This window comes from Anoplolepis gracilipes, chromosome 1, assembly GCF_047496725.1.
Source record: "Anoplolepis gracilipes chromosome 1, ASM4749672v1, whole genome shotgun sequence".
In the NCBI taxonomy this organism is placed as follows: Eukaryota; Metazoa; Arthropoda; class Insecta; order Hymenoptera; family Formicidae; genus Anoplolepis; species Anoplolepis gracilipes.
This window is the reverse complement of record NC_132970.1, coordinates 6984937-6999351: the sequence shown is the minus strand read 5'-3', so window position 1 is coordinate 6999351 and position 14415 is coordinate 6984937. Positions and strand designations below refer to the sequence as shown.

General features: G+C 28.5%; 1 protein-coding gene across 7 annotated transcripts in view; it reads left to right on the top strand.

Annotated features, from left to right (window-relative positions):
• Positions 1-14415, top strand: part of Nmdar2 (glutamate ionotropic receptor NMDA type subunit 2) — a 203625-nt gene that overhangs the window by 78156 nt on the left and 111054 nt on the right. For 6 of the 7 annotated variants that reach the window (XM_072900943.1, XM_072900991.1, XM_072900952.1 and 3 more), the window contains exon 2: positions 13089-13589. In XM_072900943.1, coding sequence (XP_072757044.1) covers positions 13299-13589 — 291 coding nt within the window. In that variant the 5' untranslated portion in view covers positions 13089-13298. Of the gene's footprint in view, positions 1-2963; positions 3456-13088; positions 13590-14415 lie in introns of those variants that run through there. The other variant, XM_072900936.1, reaches the window with a different exon arrangement.

Here is a 14415-nt window from a genome sequence, read left to right as displayed (position 1 = left end):
ATTACTTAGAATAAAAAACGTTAAGCAAAAACTTATCAAAACATAAATTAAACGACATCTGTACATATATATGAGTGTAGGTCGAAAGTTAAAATAAAGAGAGTCACGAGTGTGACTAAACAACATGCCGATAGGGTGAGAGTTAAAGAAGAAGTTGGAAAGACAAGTGAGGGAGGTAAAACACACACTGAAAATAATCAATACGAAACACGTGAAGAATTTAAAAATGAGAGCTTATTAATAGCCGCATCCTCGATAAGTACCACGACAAGAATTTTAAAAGTTTGATTAACATTCTTCTGGAAAATCTCTGGATATCTTCTAGATTTATTTTGTCACCTCTAAAGTCGTGCATTAAATTTTTAATTAACTGCCCAAACACATTCTAAACTTCTGAACGCGAAATCATACGATTTCTTTTTCTTTCTTTCCGCACTTTTAACGAGATTTCTTCTTTTGAACCAACAGCGCGTATGTGCGATAAACGTCTTTCTTTTTTAGTCTAAATAAGTTCAGCATTACTCATAAAAAATCCACTTCCTGTGCTTGAACGTATTGTCTATAAAATCGATTGTTGTGATTATGATGCTTCATATATGGGATAAACTAACGACTGTTATAAAAAATAGAATTTTCGAACATTACATCAAATAAAATAATGCATTGCATCATCACTGATCATTGCATTCATGTTGACCATGAATTTATTTTCGGATTCTGGATGTTGAACCTTTCCGATTACATTGTTGTATTTCTGAAATGGTGTATGTAAAGCGGTAAGTGAGTGGATTAAATTTATAGCATGACACCAAACAATTATTCGATGCAGAATATACGGCTATTATCAATAAGTTCCTGTCTTTGAATCCCTTACGTGTTTTATCTTAAATTCTTTAAATATTTCAGTGTATGTTTTCCCTTCTTTATTTGTCTTCCACCTTCTTTCTTTAATCTACTTGCTCCCATCCTGCCTGTATGTTATTTGGTCACAGTCTCACTCTCTTTATTTTATAGTGACTTCCGATCTACACTCACATACATATATACATGTATACATTTCATAATTTATAAAGTTTTCGATGAGCTTAATAAGTCTTTACTTAACGTTTTTTTATTCTAACTAATTATTTTTAAGTATTTTATTATTAAATTCTCATATATTTATTTTACTTGTTAATTTTAATTTTTAGTTCTTTATCAGAGTTTTATTTGAATTAATAGCCTTTCTTTCTTATCTTTAATGCTTTTTCTGTTTTTCTCTCGTTTCTGTAACGACAGAGCTTTCTGTCGTTTGTGATCTCGTTTTATTACCTTCATCACCTCGCACATGGAAACACGTGCCGTGGACCTTGTGTTCTGCTCTTTAGTGAATGCTTGGAGTTGACACGGAGTTTGATTGAGTGCAAAAGATGTGGAGTGCTCTCGTTGCAAGGGATGAAGTCCTTATGACATTGGACCATTTTTCAGAAACAATTGTTATGAAATATACATGTTTGTGATATTTGTGCGGTTTTTAGTTTTAAGGACACTATTTTCCAATATTTTTTTATTTTTAATTTAATTTTTTTTTATTTTATAATAATTTTTATATTTGAGATTTTATATTACGTTCTAGATTTTGTATTCGGTTATAATGACGCTCGAGGTTTTTATATTCTCTTTTTTACATTTCTGTGTAATATTTCTATTGAATTGTTTTATGTAAATTTCTATTGTTATATTTATGCTAATTCAGATAATGTGTTTCTGTTGCTCTATTTACGATTTTATTTATATCGATTTTTTTAGTCATGTTGGGGATGGTACTTTTTGATGTTTATTGTTGGAAATATAGACGATTATGAATTAATTTCCGTTTATATACTAAAGAGAATCTCAAAGTAAAAATCAAAATCTTTGTATTGATTCGAGTATCGTTTTATTAATGTATTTACGCGCAAATTAGAACTGCGGTTTACTTTAATTTCTTTTTCGAATTTTTATTGTGATTTATTATCACTAGGCTCCTGTTTTCATAAATTTTGATTTTTATGAAAATCATTTGTTCTGGATTATAAATAATAGTTCTTTGGCTGTAACATACAGTGGTCGTCTCATAAAAGAAATAGATATTTAAGTGCTTTAATCATTTTTCTAGTTGACTGACGGACACATTTATTTTCACAAAGTTGCGAAAAGACACGTACTACAACAACTATCGGACGGAAGAGAGAATACAGAGAAGTAAAAATTAGATGGAACTATGAAAGGTCGAGATGATATCTCAAAGAATACTTTTCTTTTAGTCTTTTCATAGTTTTTAGTATGTCATAAGTATTTTTTGTTCATTTACTGTCCTTTAAGGATCTTTAATACACGCTGATGTACTCTGAAAGAGACTATTTACGGTCTCTCTATATGTCGGGAAGCTTAATTCTCTACGTTGCTAGAAGAAATAGATTAGCTCAACATTATTTATTTTTATAGTGTAATCATCACATGTAAATAGGAGAAATTAGTCTAATAAGATATACAATAATTAATAATCCTAATTGTGTGGACATTAATATGCTAATTTATTTATTTTATATATTTACAAACGAAATGTACGCGAGTTTATTTAGTAATTATTAATTATTATTATTAGTATTATTATAATTTATTACTATTATTATTGTACATATATATAAATTTATTTATTTAGTTATTTATTTAGTAATATATATATATATATATATATATATATATATATATATATACATATATATATATATATATACATATATTATATAATTTGATAAATATAAGAAAAGGAGAGAAAAAAATTATTTAAATTTCAATACACAGGATGTTTCACGCAAAGTTGTTAAAACTATTATCAATTGTTTTTAAACGCGTACAGAGAGCAGAGAAAATAAAATATCTTCTAATGGAGGACATTTAGCAGTTTTATTTACATATAGACTAACGACAATGGAAAATATTATTTATTATTTAATAAACATTTATTTAAAAAATACCAAATATTGACAATTTTAATAACATATATTTGGAATACATTGTTATACTAGAATTTAATTCTTTTTTATGATAGTATCTCGAAAAGAATATTACATAAAGTTTCTAAAAGAGACTTGGTTTCATTAACTGTCAATATCTTCAACGAGAAATTTCGCAGAAGTACTTGAAGGAAATAAAGCATATAATCGAAATAGGCATTATTATCATATATTGGACTGGAGCGTTATGCATTTACATGCCTACCTCTATGGTACATTATATATAATGTATTATGTAAATGGAATGCCAATGAATGCAAATTGTATGCATAGTTGCGTCATGTGTTTCTGCACTACTGAAACTGTTCGGTTAACCTCTTAAGCTCGTGGCCGGCTGTATCATTATCATGTGTAAACGTTTATAGGATATCCCATGGGCATCATTATTCCGGTTCTAATTGTGAACCAGTTTTAAAGGTAAATTAATTCTATTCACAACAAATATATTATTAGCAATCGAGGAAATGCATCAGTAACTGCGCACAGCACTTTATTGTATAACACTACACGAGGTGCTTAAATATTTCCATAGTGAATTAGTACTTCTGAAATGTATCAATACTGCAACAGCTTAAACAAAATATTTAACGGTTTAGCCATAATATTTTAATAAAACTTAAGGATTGCATAATAATATGCATTTTGCCCTAAGTTACGGGTAATTACAATTTCGATAAAAATTATGCAGCATAACTTTCTTCTTAACATTATACATTGAAATCTTCTCCTGAAAACATCGTAGTGTCGTAATTTTATTCATCGTGCCGTTGAAGCGCACAAAAATTTTCTCCAGAAAGGTAGTAAAGAAAAAAAAAAACATCGCTTGAGTGTAGAATGCAAACTTATCTTTTTCCATCTTCTACATTTTCTCCTGTAATTTTCAACGTACCTTTCCTTATGTTTCTCGTATTAGCATCCAGGTGAGGTTGCCTTTTGGTTAGCTAGTCGCTCGTTTTTCGATATTCTCTTTGCTATATGCAGTAGCATCTCAAATTCGGTTCGTCTGTTGCGTATCATCAAAAGTCCTTTTACGCCTTTTATGAATCTGACCTCAAAGAACTTACACGCAGCACATGTTTATATCATCCTGTGCATAAACTATTAATGTCTAGGACCTTTCGCCTCTTGAATTTGTCAGTGTTACTTTCTGTATTTGTATTCTTTATATTTCCTTTTGGGATGTTGCATTACTAGAGCATTATATTAGTTTCCACGATTTCGTTTACTTTTCGTCTTCAGATACTTATTTCTTTCCTCGCACAACTTGATAAAACTCTCCGGCTTCTAAGAAATCGATAAACTCAAAATTGAGGCTACACGTCCCGATTCATCTCTTCGTCCATCCCTCACTTTCTCACAAAATCCAAAGAAAAACTCAATCTTTGCAAAACTCAATCACACTAAATTATTGCGTCTTTCGGACGACTTTTTCCTGGTACTTAAACTTTTTTTTTTAACTCGAGAACTCATGTAATAAAAAAAAATTGAAATTTTTGCTTCGCTGGTAACCATGAAAAATTATACAAGCTCGAGAAGGAATAGTATTTGACATTTAATTGTCGTCTCGATACGAGAACCGGTAGTTTTCATCGAAACTTTCCACTGGTGATCTCAGCGTTCCAGATTATTTAACTCAGTACATACGTCGAATGAATCCTTGATTGAATATCGAATTGCGGTCCGATGGAAAAGAAATTGAAATCATCAGTGATTGGAGAACTATCAAGTGACATGACAAATACAAAACTACAGATCAAATCCTGATAAAGGTTTAATCGGTTCTCGGGAAATGGAATTCTTATTCCTTACTTTTTCTTCTAATTAAGCTTTTGCTTGTTATTATAGATTGATGAAGTTTACTTGGTAATTATTGAGTTTAGAGGAAACAGCTTCAATGACCTTGATCTTGATATATTTTGTCAAGGTCATAAACCTGAGTAACTTTCAAAAAGTTTTAGCCGTCGCTCATTATTTATTAAAAAGTTTAATGAATAGAACTTTTATATTATAATAGAATTTTATATTATATATTCAAATATTTCAGTGAATGCGTGGATGAGGGAGAGGCTCTGCCCTTCCCCTTTACCTCAAGATTTTTTAACCTCTCCTTGATATGGTAAATATTTATCATTACACTGTTTGCTCCTCGTTTTACACTGAAAGCAAGAATAGTGTGGGAAGAAACCTCGCTTCGCGTTCCAAGTAATAAACAAGGATATATGGAGGGTAGTATTGGCCCAGACATATTTTGTGTAAGGCATTCACAATATCTTTCAGTCCAAAAAATTATTGTAAAACATATTTTTGCGGACTAGAAAAATATTATTGGCTGAATCGGGACTCGCACCTGAGATCTTTCGTTTTCTGAGCAATTGCTTTTACAGTTGAAAGTTCAAAACCCATGTAGAACCGTGCAATTATAGATCTAGTTACTATACTAAAAGTATTAGGTAACGGACCTCACTTTGCATGGAAAGTTGGAAACCTATATGAAACCATATTATTTACAAACTTACACTTACCGCTCCCGCTTTCAGTGTGAAACGAGAAGCGGGTTGTATAAAAATAAATATTTAAGGGCCGGACACAGACTTTTGTATAACGCATAACGCATATACATAAGGAATTCGATTGGTTGAATTTTTTATGCATGTGTTTATAGACCAATCAGTTTCCGTACACGGTAAAAAACATTTTGTATTTTTGTTGAAATTTTCTTGTGTAAAAATTTTTGTGTTAAATTTTTAACATACTCTTATGTTAATATAACATACTGTCGTTATGTTATTTTAACTTTTCTGCATTGAGTTAATATTCACTGTTTCTAAGAGTTAAAACAACACAATAACAAGTAAATCTTACACTAATTCACATTTTTGTGTTAATTTTTTACATATTATTTGTGTTATTTATTTACATATTTGTCTTCTGTTAAATTAACATTAAAATTAGAGTGGGTAAATTGGGACACGAGAAATGTGTTAAATTTAACACAAAATTTTTTACCGTGTATATGCATTATGCAAGAGTCTGTGCTGCGGCCTTTACCGTCAAAGAAAGGTTAAAATATCTTGAAGTAAGGATATAGAAGAAAGGGCTCTGTGCCCTTCCCTTGTCCACCTACATATTTACTTAAATACTTAAATATACAACTAATATAAACTTCATAGTTCGGAGAAGTTCAAATTTCGCATTTAATACTTATTTTTATTATACAATTTAATTGTCAATAATTTTTTTATCATTAAATTATAATTACTTATACATAAATAATTAAGATAAAAATGCAAAACTGTGAAATAGGAATAAATTTGATTTTGAAAAAGAAATGTAGCATTAACAATGCGTTTACATAGAGTCATAAAGATATGTCATTAAATAATAATTACTTTAATACAAATAATTTCGATAGAAATAAAAAAATTGTGAAAAGAAAAACTGAATAAATTTAGTTTTGAAAAAAAATATTAAATTTACATATAGATTTGTAATAATGTTAATATTGGAAAAATGTAAAGTTTGCGGTCACGCTGGTTGTATTTCTTTATTGAATAATATTGGAAAATAATGAGAATTTTGGTTTGAAGATATATATACACACACACACACACATATACATGCACGTGCGCACACGCACGCACACACACACACACACACATACACATAAATATGTATATATATATATATATATGTACAATATATATATATTGATTATGTTGATGCTGCTTAATCGAAACACCGATTATTGGATTGTCATTTATCTGAGATAACGGTTATTTGATATGACAAATACACGTCGTGTATTCTGATAACATACTTATACTGGTATGAAATATTGACACTGTAAAACTTAATGATCCATATTTTCGTAAATGACTAATAACAGAAACTTGATGTTAGTTAAGTGTAAGATAGTTAATTATAGTTTAATAATAACTATGAATAATTTTAATTAATCATAATCAGATTTTTGTTATTAAATATTGATACCATCAAAAAATATTTGCTTTAAGATCATATTAAAGACGAGGATAAGATATCTTTACAGGATGTTAAATTTGCCTCATTTATTTATTAACGCAATACACTACTATTATTATTAATCATAGTATAGAAGCAACGTTACTTAATCATATCTAAAGTTCGTATCAGGACTCATGTTTCCACTTTCGATTAGATAACTTCTAGACTCATTGTAACAATGAATCACAAAGGCTTTGTACGCTTAAAAATATACAATGTAAAAGAGAAGAAGAATGTAAAATAATTATTTTTTGCAACTTTTGCACATAAAATACGGAAAAAATTATATACATATATATTATATATATATATATATATATATATATATATATATATATATATATAATATTAGATATAACAAGTTGAGATCCAAAGATTTTCAAAAAAAGCAAGATATACTGATATTAAGATTACTATATATAATAGAAGAAGTTCAGCAAATGTTTTATTTAAAAAATGCAAAGAAGGAAAAGAAAAATGCAGTGCAATACGCGGAAGAATTTCCGGTATTGAAGAAAATAAAAATTTAAAAAAATTAAAAAAAGAAATGTGAATGCTTCAGTTGATAGCATACCCGGCGGAAAAATATTCGAGGTATTAGTCAGACCGCGGTGGGTTGCATCAAAGAAATCTGATGAAGTATTCGGTACAAAAAAGAAATTCCTGGTCACCTTAACCATTACACTTGATATATTTCACTACACTATCCGTGTTGAACTTGGTCGTTTTCACAGTTTACTACTTCACTGTTTGCATATAATGCAATTTTCGTCTTACTCATACACTTTAAAGATTGACGTTTTTGAAAATGAAATGTGCAAGAGAGATTAAAAAATTAAAAAGTTTTTTAAAAAATGATTAAAAGTAGTATTTTAATCTTTTCATCAGATAAAGTTACATAATTTAATTTAATAATAATTTATTCTTTTTTACTACATAAAATTAAGAGATGATTTAAAGCTTTAAGATAAAATATTATTAGAGAAGAGTATTGATTGTCGAACTTTTTGACTTTTGGAAATCAAAATTGATTTTTAAATCAGGACTTTTTTATTATTTAAAAATAGCTGTACTAAATTGATTACTCTCCAACAATTATTTTTATAGAAATGTGCACATGATATCGTCTGGTCTAACTAAGCCACTTGTTAATTGAACATGTAATTATCAGAAATAGATCAATGCATAGCGATAGGAGTTTCCCTTACATAGTGGGGCTAATTTGGTGCCTTAATACAAGGGACAAGCGTTTAGAAATAGAGCCGGGCCACAGGAATCTGCGATAGCCAGTAGTCGGTTTACCAAAGGGCATATGGGACATGGTTCAATATCGTCAAACTTGATACGTAAGGATGATAACGCGAGTCAAAGCAATACGCGATAGCAAAAACTCAACCTATGTCGCAGTTCTATGTGGATGCCAATATTCTCTGTAGACCACTCTAATCACTTGTCGATTCATTCGTTGTCTCTAGATATACCGAGATATGTGAAACTACTTGTAGAAACCAATCTAATTGCTTATCAATTCGTTGATAGTCTCCAAATATGCCGAAATGTATAAAGATATATAAAAATATTTTTTGTCTTCTTTTTAATTGTAGATAATTTCTTAATTCATTAACATGTCATTCAAATGCAATTAAGAAATAATATGATAAAGTTTTATTATATATGAAAAATATATAAATACACATAAAGAAAAGAAAATTGTATATTTATAAAATTTTATATAAGACATAGAATTTATACATTTTACATTAATTCCACATATTTTTATAAAAATGATGATAATACAAACAATTTTAATATATTTTAAGTATATTTGAATATGAAAGAGTGTTTGTCTTTGCGAATAATGATTAGACGCGTCGTGTGATCTAGAATAAAGAGTAAATATTTGATTTCGAAAAATGTCTTACGCGGAGAAAATAGAGAGAGAGAGAGAGAGAGAGAGAGAAAGACAGATAGAGAGAGAGAGACTATAATAATAAAACTTTACAAACTTAATAGGACGAACGTACATATCTAGTAAGAAGTTTAGAAAGAATTTGTCGCAAGAGATACTTTAATTATCGCTCCGTTTGTCTACTGTTATTTACTTTCAGGCTATTAAATAATTATTCGGATAAGAAGAACTAAATTCTCTTTTTTATTTCTAGATATTTGTTTAATTCTCTAAAAGTCCTTTTAAGGAACATTAATTTTTTTTACGCATAGATTATAAAATATTTGGGTAAATGTTTGAATTACCTCGCACCTCACGGATCATTTTCACTTTTATTTTATAAGATAGAGGGGTACATTCCTACTTAATACATACTTTGAATTTTGTGACGCTCTTTTGGTTTCTGAGATATGTGATGTTGAAATATCGTATTTTTCGTACTTGTATCATCTTGTTGTTATATCTTACTTATTTATATTTCCTTTCTATTTTTATTATAAAATAAAAGCGTAGGAGAGGAAATAAGAGAGGCTGTATCTCTCTTGAACCTCTTATCTGAAAAATAAAACTAACTTAATCCAATCTATTTCTAATTAAATCCTATTTTAAATCTTATTTTAAATCCTATTTTAAATTTTAATTAAAATCAGAAATAGACTTAGATTAGGTTATTTCTTTTGGGATGAGAGTTTAGAAGAAGGAATAGAGTCCTTGTCCCGTCTATGCTTTTATTTTGATAATGTTTTTATCTTATTATTAAAAATGTTAAAAACATATGTCAAGGTTAAAGTCATTTGGACTAAATCTCTTTTTCTAAAAAAATATTTTTATAAATAATAAAAATAATAATTTTTATAACAGTTAAAAATTGCGTATCTCAAAATCGAAAGGAAGCGTCACAAAATTTAAAATATGTATTATTTAGGAATGTAGCACACAAAATAAAAATGGAAATAACCCATGAGATGTAAGTTATAATAATACATTTATCAATATTTGTACATTATACATTATACATTAAAAATCGCATTAGTAGTTATAATAATATAATTATTATATGTGTAAGTTATGCTAATAATAACTTTGACAATATAATATATGTATGTAGTAATATATGCAAAAATATTAGTATCACTAATTACATAATATATGTATATAACTATTATTTTTCTTTATTTAAAATGAAACATAAAAAAAAAATTTATTTAAATTATACGTTAATTATGTTGTTCCATAACAAGAAAAAAAGTAAAATTACATCAAGGAAATACAGCCTTGTTTACATAATACAGGAAAAAAATCATTACTATGCAAGGATGTTTTAGTGCTTTAATTCTTTGCTATTTAATTTGAGAACGAACGTGTCTGCATTTTATATTTGAATATATAATGCCGGCCTGAGATTAAAATTGTTTGTATGCAAAGTCAAATATATTACTCATAAATTACAAATCGAATTTGCATGTCAATTTTCATGTAAATTGTTCTGTTATGATATCAATGATTAACGGTAGCTCCCGAGAAAGATAATCCGACGTTTAAAAAATATCGCATTATACTGTATGCGTTTAAAATATGAATATAGTCGGAATCGACAGTAGATCGTAGAGTAGAAACATTGCAATAATGAAATAGCTGTCAATGTATCAAAGTTAAAACAAACGTCATTTCCAATGCAGGTCCGATAATCGGGGAAATAAAGTAAGAAGTGTTGACAGTTTATCATTTTGTTATTGACAGCACATCATTTATTTTATATGGTACAAGTTTATGTCAGAATTAATGAAAGGTCACTTATTGATGATAATAAAGTTTTCCATGTACATACACACACACACACACACACACACACACAATTTTTATAGACTGTTCAACTAAAAGTATAAAAATTAGGCCACTTTAAAGAACACTTCAATGATACAATTTTATTCGTTTTTGTTATTCAAAAGTTGGATGAGATGAAAGTTTGATCAAATTTAAAATGATAAGTGTAACGGTGAAAAGCAATATTTATGTACCATGTTATGAAAGCAAAGTCATGAAAAGTTCTTACGCCACAAATAGAAACTTAGAATGGAAAATCTGGAAAGAATTTATAAACTTTTAATTCAGACTATTTTTAAATATACATATTTGTAATAGCGATTGAAATAAATACATATAAATAACGTTTATTTTCTTTATTTTATTTATATTTTATATTTATTTATAAAAATTATGATAAAACTGCAAATTTATGACATTAGAAATTAAAATTCTTTTTTTTTTCTCGCTACAGTAACATATTTTAAAATTATATTTTTAATAGAGAATGTAATTTAATTAAAATGTTTAACAATTTATGTAAAAATTGTGTATATTATACAATGCATACCGATACAAATTATAGAATTAAAATTATTTTGAATAATAAATACAAATGATTCAATATTTTCGTCAACTACACCTTTGGTGTTTTAAATTGATCTAAATCAAAAGTTTTTTGTACATAAACTTTTTTTAGTGAAAATTGTCGCCAGTTCGTCTTCGAACTTATACGAGACCAAAAGTTTCCTTCGTTATGTAACTTGAAATATCGCTCCTTAAAAAGAAGTATTCATGCAAAGTCTGTAAATTAGCATTGGAAATTTTTGAAACTAAACTCAAAAAAAAACTTTGAAAATTGAGTATCTTTTATTTGAACTTTCTTAAAGCGTATACAAGAATTAATCGGACGTGAAGCTATTGCTTACTTTAATTCTCAAAATTAATTTATGAAATTTCCGTAAGAAAATATGTATCTGTTTTGAATATTGGTCTGAATAAAATCGTTAGGTAATTAAAATCTCGAATGCATTTGAATTGATTATGATTAATATTACTTTCAACGTTGCATTTGCTTGCGAAAATCAATTGTAAATTTAAATCTAAATTCTTATGAAAATTTTTATTTAAATTAAAAATTTTTAAAAGTACTGAATACATATATTACGTTATAATTTTGTGATGAACAATATTCTCTTGCTTGGACAAGAAGCAATCAGATAATCGTATTAATTGCATTAAAAGTTTGTATTTTCTTAGTTGGTTTGCCTACAACACTACACAAATTAGCTAACTTGTTAATAAGTTTTGACCTAGTTTTATCATTCCATATTATTGTGCTTCTCTTACAGATATAACGCATATTAAATTTGCACATTGTTTGAGAAACTTTTAAAAGATGCGCAAAATATCCAGAAGCAATATACAATTTTTTTTTATTTTGCTTCTAGGGATTTTTGCTTGGTGGTTTTAACCCACGGAAACGAAATATGTCAAAACTGCAAGTCCATCAAATTGGAATTTATCCGATTAGATTTTACAGATTTACGCCATCAATGTTCAGGCTTGGTGTGGCATAGACTCAATCTGTCAAATAGAACATTTCATTCATATACGATGACAGATAGTGATGACCGATTGTTTTATCTAACTAATCCTACAGAGAATTGGTTACTATATACGGCAGTCCATTGTTTCGATTGTTCAAAAACAATACCTTATAAAGCAAAACCTTGCAAAACTATTATATAAAAAATGCAGGATATATCTGTAGATTTGCCAAACAATAACTCTTGATTAAAATAACAGCCTGAAAATGATCATTTGAATAGGGAAAAGTATCTCTTGAATGAACTTTCTTATATTTATTCTTAAATTTATATTTAAATTAAAACAGTAGAATTAAATTATTATTTTTATTTACTTTGACAAAGTATGTTAAAGATTATTTTAAGGTCTTATTTTTGACTTTGTTGTAAATTATATATTTTATCACATCTCGGCTTACCAAATAATTTTTACAATGAAAAATTCGAGATAAGAGAATCTAATTGAAAAAAAACATATATAAAGAATTTTAAGCTTGAAATTGTAATATGTATAACTATTTGACAATGAACTTTTGCTCCCTAAATATTTTTTTTAGATAATTGAATATCTGTTATTTCTCAAATATTTTTTTTAATATTTAATTCGGCGTTTAGCTCTTTTGTAATGTTTGTGTTTAAATTATTGTTTACTTGACATTAACAAAATTTTATAAATTTCTGTTCTAGGCATACCAGGCGTTAACGATGATACAGCGTTACGGTGATGGAAATGTTCGTGCATGCGATTGCGTCGCGTCGGTGCAATGCTAAAGTATTCGTGCGTGTGTGTGAATGGAAGTGCAGTGTCAAAATAACGCGAGGAAGCAGGGCAGAATCAAATTAATCATCAGTAGATAGCCGTGATCTCTCAATTTCTCGAGTAACAAATTTTACACCATGAAAACTACGTGGATCCTCTCGTTAGTGGTGTCACCACTGTTGGTGCTAGGTGGCCCGCCTGGTGGCACTATCAGAGAAGGAGGCATCAAAATTGGAACTGGCAGAGGTACACCTCCCAAGAGTAACGTGGGTAGAGGATTTTCGGCAGTTCGTATCGGCGAGGGCAGACTCTCGAATACGACGAGGCAGCGATCATTTCCGACTACTACGACCACTACCAGTGCGCCTCCAGCACGTTTCACACCGCAGTCTTCTGTGGGAAATAATTATAACGTCACCGATCTCAAAGTAAGTGTATCTTCCGCAATAATCTTGTAAAGAAAAGAAAACAATCCTAATTTGTTAAAGAATCGTTTCATTGAATACAGTCATAAAAGAATAGTCTGCATCTTTATTTGAAGACTATTCTTATGTAAATTATATATAAAAATATGTGTCTTAATGTATTTTCCGTCAATATGTACTAATTATATAAATATAATCACCTTATTATATAATTTTTACTTTATAAATTTATGTTGGCGAATTTTTAATTAAATAATTTTTTATAATTTTTATTTTACAATTTACTTAGATTATATTATGTCATATTTTTGCGTAAATTACCTATTAAATTACCACGCTAAATTTTGCTTGGATAAAAATTTTGCGATTTAACTCTGAAATGTTTGCCGAAATAATCATCTTTAATGGATATTAATGAATTTGTCAAGTTAATAGCTTGTGTTAGGTAAGAATGATTACCTCGTTACTTTTCGAGCTTATAAAGCGAAATTCTCAAAAGATTCCCTGTTCGGACATTTGCCGAGATTCATGAATTTTTCAAATTCATGCAGGCGCATAATGGGTCAATTTACAGATCTCACTAATTGTACAAATACCGGTCTACACGTCGGAATAAAGTGCATAATTGCAAATAGATATGTTCAACGTGATTCATTACCGATAATCGATGGCTATTACGGCACTTCTCTAGTTTAAATTTGTTATACAAACGATATGAGAATATTGCTATGTAGTGTTTTTATTCAATAAATGCTCTAATAGAAAGGGAGAAAGAGGAAAAGAGATAGAGAGAGAGAGAGAGAGAGAGAGAGAAAGATATAGTTTTATG